At 39.6% G+C, this 16884-nt stretch overlaps 2 protein-coding genes across 3 annotated transcripts in view; both read right to left on the bottom strand.

The window, feature by feature from the left end:
• IPO11 (importin 11) overlaps positions 1-16884 on the bottom strand; it is a 100120-nt gene that overhangs the window by 15720 nt on the left and 67516 nt on the right. Inside the window, exons 26-29 of the mRNA XM_048503974.1 lie at positions 14238-14351; positions 10713-10834; positions 1512-1607; positions 294-378 (exon numbers count right to left, since the gene is read on the bottom strand). Coding sequence (XP_048359931.1) covers positions 294-378; positions 1512-1607; positions 10713-10834; positions 14238-14351 — 417 coding nt within the window. The remainder of the gene's footprint in view (positions 1-293; positions 379-1511; positions 1608-10712; positions 10835-14237; positions 14352-16884) is intronic.
• Positions 5308-9370, bottom strand: LRRC70 (leucine rich repeat containing 70). Of its 2 annotated transcripts, none has more exons than XM_048503975.1 (2): positions 9240-9370; positions 5308-8772 (listed from the first exon to the last, which is right to left on the bottom strand). In XM_048503975.1, exon 2 carries the CDS (start codon positions 8759-8761, stop codon positions 6848-6850), a length of 1914 nt encoding a protein of 637 aa, XP_048359932.1. In that variant the 5' UTR covers positions 8762-8772; positions 9240-9370; the 3' UTR covers positions 5308-6847. The 2 variants fall into 2 exon arrangements, with proteins under 2 accessions (XP_048359932.1, XP_048359933.1); XM_048503976.1 differs by having other exon boundaries at positions 5308-8767.

Here is a 16884-nt window from a genome sequence, read left to right as displayed (position 1 = left end):
TTTGAAAAACACAGTACTTTCAGAAGCAGACTGAAATGGGATAAGTATTCAAAGGCAAAAAAATACAGATCCCTAAATTCTATGGTATAGCCTATTATTTCCCATTTATTTTCTTACTTTTTTTCCTAATGGTATTTCAAGGTGTGTTTTTTTTAACCTTTTTTCCTTTGGAGCTGATGTTTCAGTAATGATGCTTATGGCAATGGTACGGTAATGGAACTGAACAATAAATAGCTATTTTAGTGTTCATTAAATTATAACTTTTGAAATTTAAGCGCTGGCCCCAAACATACCAACTTTTTCCTTTTATCCTGTTCTGTGGGAGGCTCCTCTTCTTCTGTCACTTTGGGCTCTTCAGAAATGGACATCAGCATGCAACTAAGGACATAAATATAAATATTTTTCAACTGGAAAGCATAATCCAAACAAACAAACAAACCTGTGACAGTATATTACATGTCAATACAATTAATTTAACAGATTTAATTTAACAATTTAATTTAACAGAACTGTACTTGTAGTATGCCATAAATGGAAGTATATATACTGAGTTCTGGGTCAGGTTTGTTTTTGAGATTTTGAGATTTCACAAAGAGCAACAATTTTTTACAGGAGTTGAAACAAGGAGAAGTCAAATCCTGCTGGCACATGAAGTACATACAGGAATCGGCAGGGGGAAGGGCAAACAGAAAGAATTCTTTCCCATACTGCTTTCTTCTTATTTCTATTTTCAATTTAATCCTAAATTATTTTGCATCACAAATGATAGTCATACACCATGGTAACCAATTCAGCAGAAGACAATGAGTATGTTGCTGTACTTTTCACTGCCTACTGCTCTGACTTTCTGTGTCCTGGGTTGTAATTTCATGTTAAATCAATGAGCCACACATGCAACACAGATTACTTCTCTAGCAGTATTAGAAAATAAGAAGAGCCCTGCTGGATCAGACAAGTGGTCAATCAAGTACAGTACACACAATGACACACAAATACTATGACTCTAAAAAGCAGCCTCAATGCTATTTTTGCATGCGTGTCCATGTGCACATGTGCAGAGCAGAAAGAAGATAGCTTGTCTAGGTAAAATGAATATTTAAATCAATACTTCAGACTGGGTTTTTTTGTTTGCCGTTCCTAGCATATTTCAACAGTTATATTCAAGATTAATTTCATTTGATCAGATGTCAAGCAAGTTTTACAAACACTGACACCTATGCACATCCTTATTTCTTTCACATTTGTGAAGTCTCACATCTGCTTAGACATGTGTGTCTGTTTATATACTTTGAAAGACCTGAATATACAACACCTTATTTGCCATTATGAGTCAACCTCCACCAGGGCTTTAAACTGCTGCAAGCTATTCATATTTGACAGTATAGAAAAATATCAAACATACTTGTCCGTTTACTGTGGGACTGACGTTTATGAATTTAGCAGTGCTGACCAGATAGCTTTGGCATCATAGCACCTGCAGTAATCACAGAATAATTTAGTCTTTTACTTACTCCTTGAATGTCCTTGTTTCAGTATCTTCAGTCATGACATCATGCAGTCCTTCTACTGAAATGTTTATGATACCACAGAATTTATCTTGGATAACACTGAAAAAGAGCAGAACAGTTTTGCTCAACTAGATAAACTGGAAGTCTGCTTAGCAGTCTTAGGGGAGAACTTAGTGCATAATATTGATAGGCTGTCTTCCCAAAAGCAGAAAATGCCCTCAATCAGGAACCTTCAGCTTTGCTAGATGCTAGACCCACCTTTTAACCCCAGGTAGCAGTAAGGGCTGCAAGGCCATGACAGGAAATCACATGACATCACAGTGGTGTGACCAGAAGATGAAGAACCAGAGTTTCCACACCTGCCTGTACTAGAAAGCAATCCTCTCCATAGCTAACTGACCTTCCTCTCAGAATGTCATTCAAATGAGAGGCAGGAAGTGTGGTACCCTTGTTCTCTACATATGTGCCCGATCAGTACATCCTTCCAAAATACAGCAAAAGAATTTTTTAAGTGGCAGCTTTATAGGGGTTCATGAATTTATCTGAGATTTCCAATCTATAGGTTGAAAGTAGACATAGACTAGTAGCTCCTGAAAACAAATCCACATTTGTTGTTTTCTACCGGCAAATGAAACACACACATGCAAATGAAAGGTTGATGTTGATTCATATCCACAGTAATAGGATGTAAGTACCTATCTGCAAATCATATTTGGTGTAGTCATCTTTGACATTATCAATCATAGACTACAGGAATGGGCCGAGATTCACAACCCTATCCAAGTGTCCAGGCACCAGGCTGCAGCTGTGTTGCCCCTCCGCTCCTAGAGAGGCTTACTGACAGTGTGGGGAGACTTGAAAAAGAAAGAGCTCTCTTCTGCTGAGAAGCCTCTATGGGGCTCTATAGACTTATGCCATCTTTTCGGTGTCTGAAGTCTAAACTAACTATCACTGGCGTAAGGTGGCAAACAGCCCCAACCACGCCCCTGGACTGCCCCTGCTGTGTCGGCATTGCGGGGACGCTGCCACAATGTCCTGTGCTGTGTCACACCAGCAGGGAGAGCAATGGTGGCTGCATGCTGGGGATTTCATCCTTCTGCTGGGGTAAGTGCCTTAGGGAAGGCAAATCCACTGAAGCGGCCATGGACTGTTCCTATGGGTGGATGCCCCCCCCCCCCTTGGATTGGGCCATCAGTCTCTTTTTGGATTCATTCTATTAGATTTAACAGCAGTTAAATTGCACATGCATACCCCATTAAAAGAATGAGCAAACAGTTCAAAGAATCAGATGAGCATTGGGAACCATACACCTGCAAGCTGGATCCAGGGGAAGATGCACACAGGTAACTTTCTAAGACCTTATCCCTCTTGTTGGATACTAATTTTTTTAATTACTGAACTTATACTATGCAGTGATTAATTTCTGCCTTATTTTATGATTAAATTGACACATGCATTCTTGTACCTGAAACTAATATACAGTTGATATATCGGAACCAGCCACTCCACCCAGAGTAGCATGAAAGGTGAGCCTCTCCAGCTTTCTATGTTCTGAAGTTTCACCAAAGTTGTGCAATATAAACATACAATACCATTCAAAGAAAAACACTAGTATTTTAAAAGCTTATCTAAAAAGCAGCAGCTATGAATAGTATGTTTCAATTAACCTGGGAGGTCGGCAACCTCCCTGTTTTTAATTATTATAACATAAACATGTTTAAAATGTGGTGCAAATGAAAAGTATTACTTTTCACTAATCTATTTTTTCCTCTCTGTTTTTGGAGAACTGTCTTAATGATGATTAGTGGAGAGTCACAGAGGAAGACCTGCTGCAGAAGGAGACCAGGGGTGCAGAACTACACAGGCATTCGTGGCACATCCAACTTTTGTGAACATGACAACTGAAAAAGTATTAGGCACCTTTCATGTGATGGCAAATGTAAATGATAGGAGTGGTCAGTTGATCTAGATCTCAGACACCGGTCCACAACTTGCTTTGTATAAATGGAGCTACAACATTGTTTTTCTGCTCCTCTTCAGCTTTATCACAATTACTTCCTGCATTCCCTAGTGAGGTTCTCAACCTTCCTAATGCCACGACCCTTTAATACAGTTCCTCATGTGGTGGTGACCCCCAACCCTAACATTTATCCATTTTACAGATGGAGAACACTGATGCCGAGAGTCTTAGGCGACCCTTGTGAAAGGGCTGTTCGACCCCCAAAGGGGTCGCGACCCACAGGTTGAGAACCGCTGCTCTAGTGTAATGTCAAGCATCAGTTATCATATGATTTTTCTCAACTATATGAAGAGTTTCTTGGACAATCCATTGCCAGGATACTTGGTGTAGAGTATTTCTACACCTGCATAGAAAAGCATGGCTTCACAATCTAGTACAGTTTACTACGTAACCAGGGAAAGCAGTCTATACGTGCACTCACCACTGTAGTGAGGGTGGGTCAGGGGAGGAGCCAACATTAGTTGGATTCCTCCCAGCTTTTGCCGGTGTCTGCACTCTGCACTTAAGCCAGACTTTTGGCTGGCGTAAGTCCAGTGCAGCCCATTGAGGCTTCTTGGCAGTGGGGAGGCTTTTTGACTTTCCCACATCACTGGGAAGCCACTTCGGGGGCAGTGGCCAGGCACCCAGCTCGTGGATGGCTTTTGGACTGAACTGCTTACTAGTTATGATGATGTTTCAGTTGTGGCTCATTAAAAGAAGGAAAACACATCACTCGCAGTAATATTTTAAATTGATCGGTAAAGGAATACACTGGTTTCTATGAGTTATTTTATATATAGTAACAAGATACTGTAACGTAAACATGTTTAAAATGAATCTCTCTTCTTCAGAATTCAGGACTGCCACCTCTAGAAACAAGAAGTTTGATATATCTCAGTAAAATTCCTTTTGTTAATATTTGATAGACGAATTTTACCGCTATGTATGAACTGAGAGATCATCGTAGCTGTGACTGTAATGAGTGTCGCTCACCCCTTCTGCTCTGAGGGTTCATTAACTGGCCCAATGATGTATTGATATGTAGTGCTTATAGCACACCATTAGCTTTTTATATGTTTCTTCTATCTAATTCTATGATTTAAATTATTCTTATTATGAAGATGCTGACAGATTGGGGTAGTAGCCTTTTGAACAATATGGAGATTTTCAGGTAGAAAACGTAATTATTTTCTGTCCTCTGACCTTTACATAATCATCTTTGAGTAGGAGCCTAGTGATCAAATAAAGACAGATTTTGCAAATGACATGGTAATTCAAATAGTTTTTTTTCCTGCTCCCATCTCAATATACTGTGGTCTGTTACTGGTCACAGAGTAATCACCAACTTGTCAAGTCTTTACCATCACACTTAAATCCTATAACAGTGATATCTGGTTATATCAAGTAGTAAAAGGCTCTGGGGGGAAAAAGAACTAAAGTTAGCAATACAAGAGCTCTTCCTTTAGTTTTTCTGAAACAAGTTTTTGCCAAACACATTGCAAACATTCATGTCACCTACACATCCACGTATTTTATTATCACCAGAGTCATAAACTTAGGTCAACCTCCTTTTTTGGAGGGAGGAGGGTGAAGGGATGATATCTATTCAACTACTGCAGACATTTATCACCCCTCTTAGTAGTGAAATAACCCTGTAGGGGCAAAGTCTATTTAAAATGGACTAAACACAAAATGATGGTGTCAAGAAGGTGGTGTCCAATATATTAAAAACTGTTAAAATTGTTTGATATTAGAGAAAACTGCAGAATTTTTTTAAATAGATGGTAAAGTTCTCTTGCGCATTCTTACTTCAATTAGCATCATATATGACTAAATATGTGATACAGAATACACAGTTCGTACACTGGAAAGAAACTCTAAATATACATATGGTCATTAGCGTCAACCTTCAAAGTCCTAAACGTGGCTCGCATCTCATGGGACGAAGTTGAACTCCTCGCAGCCAACTGAAATAGTTGGAGAACGCTTGTTGCCCAATGTGCCCAGTTGCACAGGCGGAACTAAGTCTAAGTAAGTCATTTTTTCAGCAGTATTTTGATGCTTCAATTAATTCTAATAGGCATGCACAGTGGGAGGAGCAAACACTAAACTTTTTTGGGTGGGGAAAATTTCACATAGTGCCCCTGTCCTCATGATGGTAGAAAGCAACTGAGAACTGTCACACATCCTCATACCACTCCCAAGCATACCTGTGAAAGAGGCCAAAGCAGTGTTCATTTACAAGCCTGACAGTGCATATTTGGCAATAGTTGCTTCTAGACACTGCTAGTAAATGATGCTCCGAAGGTACTGTCCTCTCTGCCTTGGTAAACCCGATTATAAACTTTTCTACACTTAATACCAAGGAGGAGACTAGAGATTGAACAAAACAAGAAAAAGGTTTATTTAAAGCAGGGAAGTAAACTGGAAAGTTTCAGAAACTTTATACAACTGAAATGTGTATGTATTTATTTCCATCCATAAATATAATAAAAAGAGTGAAATAAGGAGTCAGGCAGACTCTGGTATTAGCCAGACACAGGTTTCGTAATCTTTCAGGTGGACCTGTAGAGCCTTTAAAAGGCAGGCCTCAGCCTGCCACAATAGTTTTGCAATCACCAAGAAAGGCTATGTATGAGATCCATATACCAGTGTGTGTCACAACAGCGGCTGAAGACAGAAAAATCTCTACCTTCATTAAAGTGCCTTTAAAGGCTGCCTGGTTCAAACGTCTATTAAACAGCTCATTTCGCCTCTGCTCCTCCCCTCCCCATGACTGGCTGTTTCTGGTTTTATCTCCAGACTATCAGGGTACAAAGGTGTTTGGCAAATACTGGAAAAGGGGACAGAGTAGAACCAAAAGTCTTGTACTCTACTGGTAACAGCACTGCAATGCTGATATTAGCTCACAATCTCTCCCTCAGTACAACAATTTTTTTCTACATGTAATTCTGTTTCATGATGCTGCTAGCTCTAATCAGTTTTACTTATTCGTTCGCAAGTTGTCTGATATTGTTTCTTTGAATTATTAATACTAATGAATATTTGAAAAGGCTGAAATCTTTGGAGGCAACGGTTTAACATCTGATATAGGTAGAACGCTGAACGCTGAAATTCAAGAGTTATGAATGAAGGATTGTCCGCTGGCAAATAGAACAAAATAGGCTTTCAAAACAAAATCTTAAGATTCATACAGAAATGTGAATAAAAGTGACAGCAAATAATGGCATTATTTGAAAAAAAGTCTTAATTATAAGCTGAACTATTATTTATAAAATGTACAAAGTTGCTTTCTTTGCTTTTACACAAGCAGCATCATAGATCCTACATTATGAACACACTATAAAGATGAGTGTTCAAATAAGATGACCTGTGCTTGACTTTCAACTACAGTTGTTTTAGGAGGCTGAATGTTGTCCAGTTCTGAACTTCCCAGTGGATTCTGTGGCACAGACTGAAGTGGATCGGTTACGTGGTATCTACCAGCCTGATAAAAACCATAGTATTCTATTCCACTGTCAGAGCTCTCTTGCATTTTGAGTTTCTGTCTAAACTGAATCATTTTGTAGATCAAAAAGACAATAACAGCGCAAGCCAAAATAAAAAAGGTTAGTAAAATGTCAAAAGCCCGAGTTAGTTTCTCTACTTGCTGTGTACAGATTAGAGAGGTTTTAAATGATTCAGAATCAGTTTCTGGAGGCAATGATCTGTTTTCTTCCAGGGTAAAATTAACAGGTATAATTTGTGCTGGTATCTTCATAGTTAACAATGAAAACACTGTAGCTGCCAGTCTGAGCTTCCCAGCCGAACGTTCTTTGTGGAGATGCTGACTAGCAGATGTGGTAGGTATTTCTGTCCATAAAGTCACTATTTCTGTGTCTATGTTCTTTAAATGTTTGTAAACTGTACTGCTTGAGGAGTTTTTATTCCATGCCATCAATAAAGTAGTGGTGTTCTGATGGATACCTGTTGGTTTGATATTCTTGAGTGTTTCTGGTGAAGTTGAACGGTTGAAACAGCGTGGAAACAAACCCCTTTTAATGTAATTCAAATGTCTTCTATGCAAATTGGAAGGATATTGGCAATGAATATTTACAGAGACTGAAGATGACGCTAGCCAAGTAATTAGTCCAAGTAATCTGCAACTACAATTCCAACTATTGTACTTTGCTTGTAAGTGAGTTAATGAAACCAAAGGCCGGAGCAGTCCTGGCTGAATATCTGTAAGATTATTAAATGCCAGATTCAGCATCTTCAAAGATGACCCCATTTTTGCAAATGCATCAACTGCAATATTGATTATTTTATTTCTGTCAAGTTGCAAAAACATTAAATTACTCAACAATGCAAAGGTACTGGAATTGACATTCTCTAAATTATTACTGCTCAAAATTAACATTTTAAGATGATTTAACCCCCCAAATCCATTTGCCTCAATTATGTTTATGCTGGCTCTTTTTAAGGAGAGGTATTTGAGCTTGTTAAGCCCTTTAAATGCAAAAGGAGGTATTGATCCAATAGGGTTATGTGACAAGGAAAGTTTTACAAGATTGCTCAGTGCTACAAAAGCATTTGACGGCACACACGTTAAATTGTTACCATCAAGGTACAAATACGTAAGGCTGTCAAGGTGATGAAACACTGAAGTTGATATCCGTGAAATTTTATTGTTGGCTAGGTTAAGAATCCGAAGATTAATCATTCCAAGGAAAGTGTCGCTACCCAGGATGCTGATGCGATTGCTTTGAAGCATTAGGTACTGTACTGAAGTGAGATCACCAAATAATCCTCTAGGAACAAACGCAATTTCGTTATTTTGTAGGTATAAAGAACGAAGATTTGGAAGTCCTTCAAATGTCCCAGGATCCAAATGCTTAATCCGATTCTTATACATATGTAGGTACTGCAGTTTCTGACATTCAGAAAATGCTTTTGGATGTACGTTTAAAATTCCAGAATGATCCAAGTGTAGAACGGCAAGATGATGAAGCCCAATCAGTTCATTAGGATTTATACAAGTTATATTATTCCCACTTAGATATAGGAATACAGTACTTTGGGAGAAATTCTTTGGAACAGAAGAAAGGCCAGAATTATGGCAGTCAGCTTGTCTGCCTGTACAGTACTGGCAAACAGAAGGACAACAAAGCATTTCCTCCTGGATGAGCAGCAAAAGAAGACAGTTAAGAATATGCCGAAACAATCCAAAGTGGTGAAGTCGACCCATTTCCTGGACTGTGATTCTCCCAATCATCTCTAACTGTGCTATCAGAAAAAAGTTAAAAATGATTTATTTCAAAATTCTCAGTTTTCATTTGTTTTTAATAGCATGCAATTTTAATGTTATTTCTGCTTTTTTTTACTATTAATACTACTACTACTATTACTACTACTACTATTTATGGACTATTAATGCTACTGCTTCATACAACCTAATTTATTTCATCACACCAATTATTTCATATCCAGTAACTAAAATGAAGTAACTTGTAAGTAATGGTAAAATTACAGTATTTTCTAACATGGCTGAAAACTAATTCAAGAATTAAAATTCAAATCAAAGTAGCAGCTTTCAGTAATAGAAACTATTTTAAATGGTTCATCTTACTTAAATTCAAAAAGCTAACAGTGCTGTTTATATTTAGCAACCTCTATTTCCTTCAATTAATAGCTTCTTATTTTTTAATATCTGCTTGTTCCACAGCTTAAAATATTTTAAAAATTGCTCTCACCTAGAATACGACGCTCCTTTTGTCAGTTAAAATTGTAGTTCTGCAGCTCACTGGAATTGCTAGTGCCATTCTAAAGTACATTATTTTAAGAACTTTCAAGACAACATTCCAGTTTCTCACATTTTGCCACAGGTTCCGCAAATGTTCCTACAGGAAACACTACTCTTCCCATTGGCTCATCCACATGACTGGTTAAAATAAAGTTACCATGGATACAGGAAACTGAGAGACAGGAAGTCATTTTATCTGCAGTTCTGAAGTACTGCTAGAAGGGAAATCTCTGCAATTCATTCCTCTAAAGTTCAGCTAAATGTGTTTGTCTTCACACAGTACTGATATAGTATGCATTCAGTTTAAATTATTGGGTAGAATAAGGAATGTACAAGCTAAGTAGAATATAATATAATGGAGAGCCAGTGTGATGCAGTGGTTGAGAATGTGAGACTAATTATCTGGTAGACTCAGGTTTAAATCCCAACTTGTGCCCCTCAAACTCTCTCAGCATAATCTACCTCATAGGGTTGTTGTCAGAATGAAATGGAGAAGAAAAAAAAGTGATGTAAGCCACTTTGTGTCTCCCCTGGGGAAAAAGGCGGGGTATAAATGAATCAAACAAACAAATAATAGGATGCACATAATGATTTAAAACTGGTAAAAGCAATTATACTCAGGAAGGAAAAGAATATTCATCCATCCCTGCATTTAGACATGGCAATAACCCCAAATCCAAACTGTTATTTAAATTACGGGAACATCACAGTTCATACAGAACATATGAAAGACAAAAAAATAAATATTTCCATCTCAAGAAAGCATTTTTCATCTATATATCTTTGAAGTATAAACAAGAGTCAGATGGAAGAGTTTGAGTGATTGATGGGATAAAATGGATGAAGAAAGGCACACAGAGAACGGAAGAAATGACTGCTCCAGTTATACATGTCAACAATGAGAAACAATTCCTCAACAGTGAACTGGGGGATTTTAACCTATTCAGAAATGTCTAGTTTCAAAACTTTTACTGAAGTCAATAAATGTAATTAATTTCTCACATCCGTGGTCAACATTTTACTAATATGTAAAATAATTGCACAATTAACTATTTAAATGGGGTGCTGTGTGGTTTCCGGGCTGTATGGCCGTGTTCTAGCAGCATTCTCTCCTGACGTTTCGCCTGCATCTGTGGCTGGCATCTTCAGAGGATCTCCTCTGAAGATGCCAGCCACAGATGCAGGCGAAACGTCAGGAGAGAATGCTGCTAGAACACAGCCATACAGCCCGGAAATCACACAGCACCCCAGTGATTCCGGCCGTGAAAGCCTTCGACAAAACATTTAACTATTTAAAGTTCATTGACTTCGACAAGCCTTAGCAGCAACAGTGTAATTTAACTTTTATTAGGATCGACTGAGATGCCACCAATGAAAGTTGTCTGTGACATGGTTCTGTGGATCCCTGCTCACGTTTTCTCACCTGTTATCGGATGGTAGAAGAGAAAGCAGTGCCAAAGCTGAAAGTTTTTTTCTTTCTGGCTGAGTTATATTATCCATGCGGTCAACCCACATTTCAATCACATGACCAAGAAGCAGGTCTGGCTGGAAAAAGAGAATGTGGTTGAAAGTAAGCAATGTAATCAGACCAGGTAGCTATTTTTACAGTATTGTGATGAGATAGAACGTAAACCTTCTCAGATGGAAGTTCCTGTTACTGTGCCAAATTCTGCAGAACATTCTAACTTCTCAAGGACAGGAATATACACTCACATAACTAGAAAAGATGCATATGTACATATAATGCAGAATTCTACTGGCGTGTGTGCCATGATAATAAACATCACTATTATTCTAACATCTCTTTATAGATTCAGCTCAATGCTACTACAAGAGGGAACGTGCCAATGTAGGATGGGACCCAACTCTCCCCTTGTGTGAGCAGAATATTTTCCCTCTTTCTATAGATTCCTATGGATGATTGGAAAGTATTTCTATGGATACTTTCCACACAGTATGCAGTTCCAGAGGAGTTTCAAACTTTCAAGAGCAGCTTTTTAGTGAGATCAGAGGACTATAGCAAGAAGGGAAAGGAAGTAAAGATCAATTTCACAAGCAGAGTTTGCGGTTTATCGGCTTCAACTCACAGACTTTATTATATATGTCTGCAGAAATTTACATTATTATTGTTAGTATCCATGTATTTAGTAAACAAAAAGCCACTCAAACATATCCTTAAGTGAAGCACTGATCTCTGCTTACCATTCCTTATGCACGCAGGGGCTTTTCGGCTGCCCCCTGCTGCACAGCAACTTATGTCCCTGAAAAACATTCCCTTTGGAAGCAAGGGTTTCTCTAGAACATGAATCCATGAAGTATAAGTAACTGTCGCCAGAAATGAAAAACTCTGAGCACATCTCTGTATGTGGTGGGTTTTCTGGGCTGTGTGGCCGTGGTCTGGTGGATCTTGTTCCTAACGTTTCACCTGCATCTGTGGCTGGCAGAGGGAAGTCTGTGATACACCTCTGAAGATGACAGCCACAGATGCAGATGAAATGTTAGGAACAAGATCCACCAGACCACAGCCACACAGCCTGGAAAACCCGCTACAACCAGTTGAATCCGGCCGTGAAAGCCTTCAACAATATCTCTGTATGTACACAGGGGCTCTGTGAATGCCAGCCTACACACTGAGCAAGGCTGCTTAAATCAAAAATAGCCTGATTTCTTGCCCCTCAAACATGGGCAGCCCAATTGGGAGTGTGGGTGTGTATTACCCTCTGGAGCCAGCTCACCCTTCCGATGGCAGAAATGCCCTTTCTGCTGGCACAAGGGGCAAATATGCCGGCAGAGGGCAACTTACCTGGGCATGGTGCGGCTCTGCAGTGTCCGACCCAGAAGTGTCCTCAGTCTCCCAAGTCCGCTGGTGCAGAATGCTGTGCCGGCGTGGCCGGGTGTGTTCTGGGGGTGTGTGGCTGACCTTAGTTGGATTCCAGAGCACAATTGGCCCCCATGCACTGGAGTAGCCACTGGCAGAGATTGTAGCAATCTCTATTCCCCTCTAGGGGGATTTTTGCCTTAAAAAATAACTTTTTAGGGCTTCCCACGCTGCAGGAAAGCCTTTTGGAGGGGGGCAGGGAAGTGCCATAGCAGTCCCGTCCCCACTCACTCATCAGTTCTGAACTGAACTGTTAAACTGGTACCAATAAGAAGCGCAACATTTTCATTTCTATGAGCTGAAGGCATTTAGCTTCATAGCGATATATTCCATGAACGTATTTTGAACACCTCATTTTCTCCAGGACAGAAGGTGCATAAAGTGATAATGAGCTAGCAACTGCATGTACATAACTACTGCAGACATAAAATGGGGTGAAGGGGGAAGAGATTCATTCTAGGAAACAAGATAATTTGAACAGAAACTACCTCCAAATGTAAACCTGAATTTAAAATGGCTAATTAACTCACACTTCTAGTTTTCCAAACAAAGTGCACACAAAACATTCTGCTCACAAAATTAGTGCCACCAGAATGACAGAATCTTTGTTGTTTACATACAGTTTGCTGAGAAAAAAGTTTGTCCAGTAACACCTTTAAGACCAACAATGTTTTATTCTTGTTATAAGCTTTTGTGCACATACACATTTCTTCAGATATACATGAAAGTCTAAATCTATATATATAAAAAGCCAACCGTGAGTTTGTTCCTGATGGTCTAGCACAGGAACTGCTGGGCGAATTCCTCTGAAAATTCCCAGCCACTGTAGTCAGCCAGGCGAGAGTGTTTTTAGTTGTTCACAAACCTGAAATTTCACACCTGGCCCAAGTAAAACGCCTTTTTCCTGGCGCTCCATGGTGAAGGACATGAAGCTGTCTGTGTGTAACTGTCACCCTTAGAATGTTTGTGCCCTTAGAATGTTCGCTCAGATGGCCAGATATGAGCAGTGAAAACAGTACATAGGTAATAACTCGAGTGGAAGTGAAACACATACACACGTTGCCATGTGAGACGTCAGGTGGGTTCCCCCCTGACACGCAGGTACCATTCACTCTCTGTGCCTCACCCACTACTACCACACAACACACATACTCTCATACACATTCAGCTCATCCTCACACTCCTCACTCTGCCCTCCCTCACATCCAACCTCCACTTAATTACTTCCTCACCCATATGCCACACCCATATTGAACAAGCTTGAATGTAAAAGACAGTTGGAGGGAGGCAGAGGGAAGGGACGGAGGGGGAGGCATGCAAGGGAAGAGAAGTGATGGAGGGGAGAGAGTGAGGGGTGACATGCAAGGGAGGGGAAGGAGGGGCCCCAGCATCTGGATATGACCCACCCACCCTAGCCAAGGGAGAGGGAAGGGAGGGAGGGGGAGAGGTGCCATTCAAGGGAAGAGAAATGAGGGAGGGAAGAGAGTGAAGGGTGGCATGCAAGGGATGGGAGGGAGGGACCAGCCAGCCTAGATTTCCTGAATTCTGCAGTTACAGTTCAGAAAACCAGGCACGCGTTACTCAGGAGTAAGCTCGGTAAAGCAACCATGACATACTTTGAATGGCTGAGTCGCGCCCCTCAGAGGGTTTACTCAGAAGCGACACCCATTGCCACCAACCAAACTTACTCCCAGGCAAAGGATCGTGACCATCCAGCCTAGATGTGTGGGAGGGGCACCTTTCCATTCCCCCCCAAGGAATGCGGTCACACACATCAATGACATCACACAGTATCACCCTCCGTGTTTCCATGAGCACGTACTGCTGGCCTCTGCAATTGATTTGCTGCTACTGTTCCTTTCCCATTTCACCACAATAACCCACAGCAACTCGTGGTCGGGTACCGCTAGTTAAAAATAAAACGTTGTTGATTTTAAAAGTGCCACTGGACTTAATTTTTGTTCAGCTGCTTCAGGCCAACTCGCCTGTATCTGCTGAGAGTACGAGACATAAATATTTTAAATAAACAAAATGTACTAGAAATCCAAATAACTCAACATGAAATCTTACCTCTTGCCCAAATTCACAGGCCATCTGGTTCAGAAGCAACAAGAAAAAACTTTTATTTTGTAACAAGACTCTGCCGATGATTCCCAGGTAAGACGACATGACAACTGGGTACCTCTGAAAATGAAAACAATTCAACTGAGATTTTTTTTTTAATCAGGTGGAAAATATAAGCATAATAAAAATACAAAATTGACAGTGATTCTATACATTCAAGAAAATAAGACATTGAATAGCTCTAAATATTCAAGCATCAGTCATAGTCAGAACAATTCCTGTTTTAAGCAAATAGTGACCACTGGTTGTTGTGGGTTTTCCAGGCTTTGTGGCCGTGGTCTGGTAGATCTTGTTCCTAATGTTTCACATGCATCTGTGGCTGGCATCTTCAGAGGTGTATCACAGAGAGAAGTGTGTTCTCTCTGTGATAGACCTCTGAAGCTGCCGGCCATAGATGCAGGCGAAACATTAGGAACAAGATCTACCAGACCACAGCCACACAGCCTGGAAAACCAACAACAATCAGTTGAATCCAGCCATGGTCACTATTCGACAAAATCGTGACCAATTTTCAGCAAGCCAGCTTTCGGAGTTGTTTAAAATAATTCTAAGGTACAATGTAAAGGAATGTAAAGTAAATGTAAAAATAAAAACTATGCCTTGTAAGGCTAGGCAGCCAGCCAATTCCATTCTATTTGGCAGGGAATCTCCATGCCCAGCTATCGTATATGAAAGCTCAGACAGCATTACAGATTTGAGATGAAGAAAACCATCCTACCACAAAGGCACTACAATTGGTTTGATTGGACATGGCTGTTCCACAGTTATCCACAATACACAAAATACACTCAGATGTAAGCTTACAGAATATCCAAGGATAGTTTAATATAGCAGAGCAAAGTCCTAAATATACCTAGTCATTTTGCCTATATACTGTGCGTGATCTGTTGTTACATGCTTAAGAAGATCCATGAATGGGAAAAATCACTTAACAGTGATTTTTATTAGCTCTGTCTCACATATACTTTAAAAAATGGCTGACAAAATCAGCAGCAACACATGATACATTGGGTTATTATTCAACATACTACTTCATCAGCTTTCATGGAAAGGTGTTATTGGATTGGAAGGCAAAATCATAATCTTTAGCAAGTTTGTGTCTCATACAGTGTGCAGGATTATGAAAAGCGCATTCTGAAATTTCAAATTCCATGCAAAGGCAAGTACTCAATTCACTCCCAGAGTACAATATTTATACAACAGCACCACTGGCTGGGAGAAGACAAAATCATAAGCTAAGAAAAACAAATGAGTTTGCAGAAGGAAATAACTTACATTACTGCTTTATGTGAGTAAACGACAAGTTACCACCTAAACGTGCATTATACTCTTGTGTTTCTTTTCTGGAAATCTAGATAATCTAACTAAAAGCTTCAGCAAAACTATTCCTATCTAATCCACTAGACTTTTTGTGACTTAAAAAAAGAGCTATTAATCCTGTACCAAACAGGCCATTGCTGCTATTCTCAGAGGTAACACTCTTCAGTACAAAGATGTTATGGAACAGTACAGTGAAGTGTCATGACAGGGTGGAAAAAAATGATGGCTCCATGTGTTAAATTATGTTATTTTAGCACTTCGCATTATCAGCTACTGGCTATGCCAGTAGTTTGAAGCAAGAAAAGCTGAAATACAAAAGGGCTATGAAATAATTAGGGAGACCAGAACTAAAGCCCTTCAACACTCTAAAAACAAGAAATGATGGTATTGCTCCATTTCAAAACCTAAGTGGATAATGAAAAAAAAAGTTACATTATTTAACATGAAATTTCAGACAAGAAATCTAGTGCATTTTTGTAAAGACTTCACCTTGGCTCTATGACATAAAAATAATAAACACCACTCAATGAGAATTGGGATTTCCTGTTTTTCAAACGTCAGCTGGGGGTGGGTAAGGAAGATGAGAAAGTTATTTATCATTTTCCACAAAGTTCTTCCTATCAGGGCTAAAACCTCTTTGAACTCCAATGCAAGCATTCCCGGGGAAATACTTCCTAAAGGATGAAGAACCCCTTCTCAGCAACCATCAGAAAATATCTAATTTACAATATAATATGGATGTGAAAGTAGGGATCCTGAGAACATACTTTCTATTAATGAGCATTCAGACTCCCCGCACGGCAAAATACAACTTTTAACATACAGATTATTTGGTTAAAATCAGTAGTAGCTTCCTGTATCTAAAACAAGAACAAAAGTATTCCTGATTAAAAAAAATAAAACATAAGAGGTTTCAACATTGGTATTACAATGAATGATGAAGATGTAGGATCCAGGGAATTCAAGAAACATGGATAACTGCCTGCCTGAGCACGAAACAATTGCTTGGGCTGACTCACATGATGCTTTCTGTCAGTGCTCTTTGTGCATAAGTGTAAGAACTGTGCAAAGCAGCGCTGCATGACACTTTTCTGCACAACTCTTGAAACCAGAAAGAAGGAGTGCCATGCTACTAACGTGATCAACTTTCATGGGCTTAAAGAGTTGTGAGAGATAACTGATAGCATTATGATGCAATTTTTCAGACTGGTAAAAAAGACTATAGAAGAAAGATCATATGACTCATGGGGAGAAAGGAGGAAAGTTGAACACA

This window comes from Sphaerodactylus townsendi, linkage group LG07, assembly GCF_021028975.2.
Source record: "Sphaerodactylus townsendi isolate TG3544 linkage group LG07, MPM_Stown_v2.3, whole genome shotgun sequence".
Taxonomy (NCBI): domain Eukaryota; kingdom Metazoa; phylum Chordata; class Lepidosauria; order Squamata; family Sphaerodactylidae; genus Sphaerodactylus; species Sphaerodactylus townsendi.
The sequence above is the reverse complement of the archived record's forward strand: the minus strand, read 5'-3'. Positions and strand labels throughout refer to the sequence as shown.

Coding starts and splice junctions, on each gene's coding strand:
- LRRC70 (XM_048503975.1), bottom strand. CDS start 8,761: ATGATTGGGAGAATCACAGTCCAGGAAATGGGTCGACTTCACCACTTT.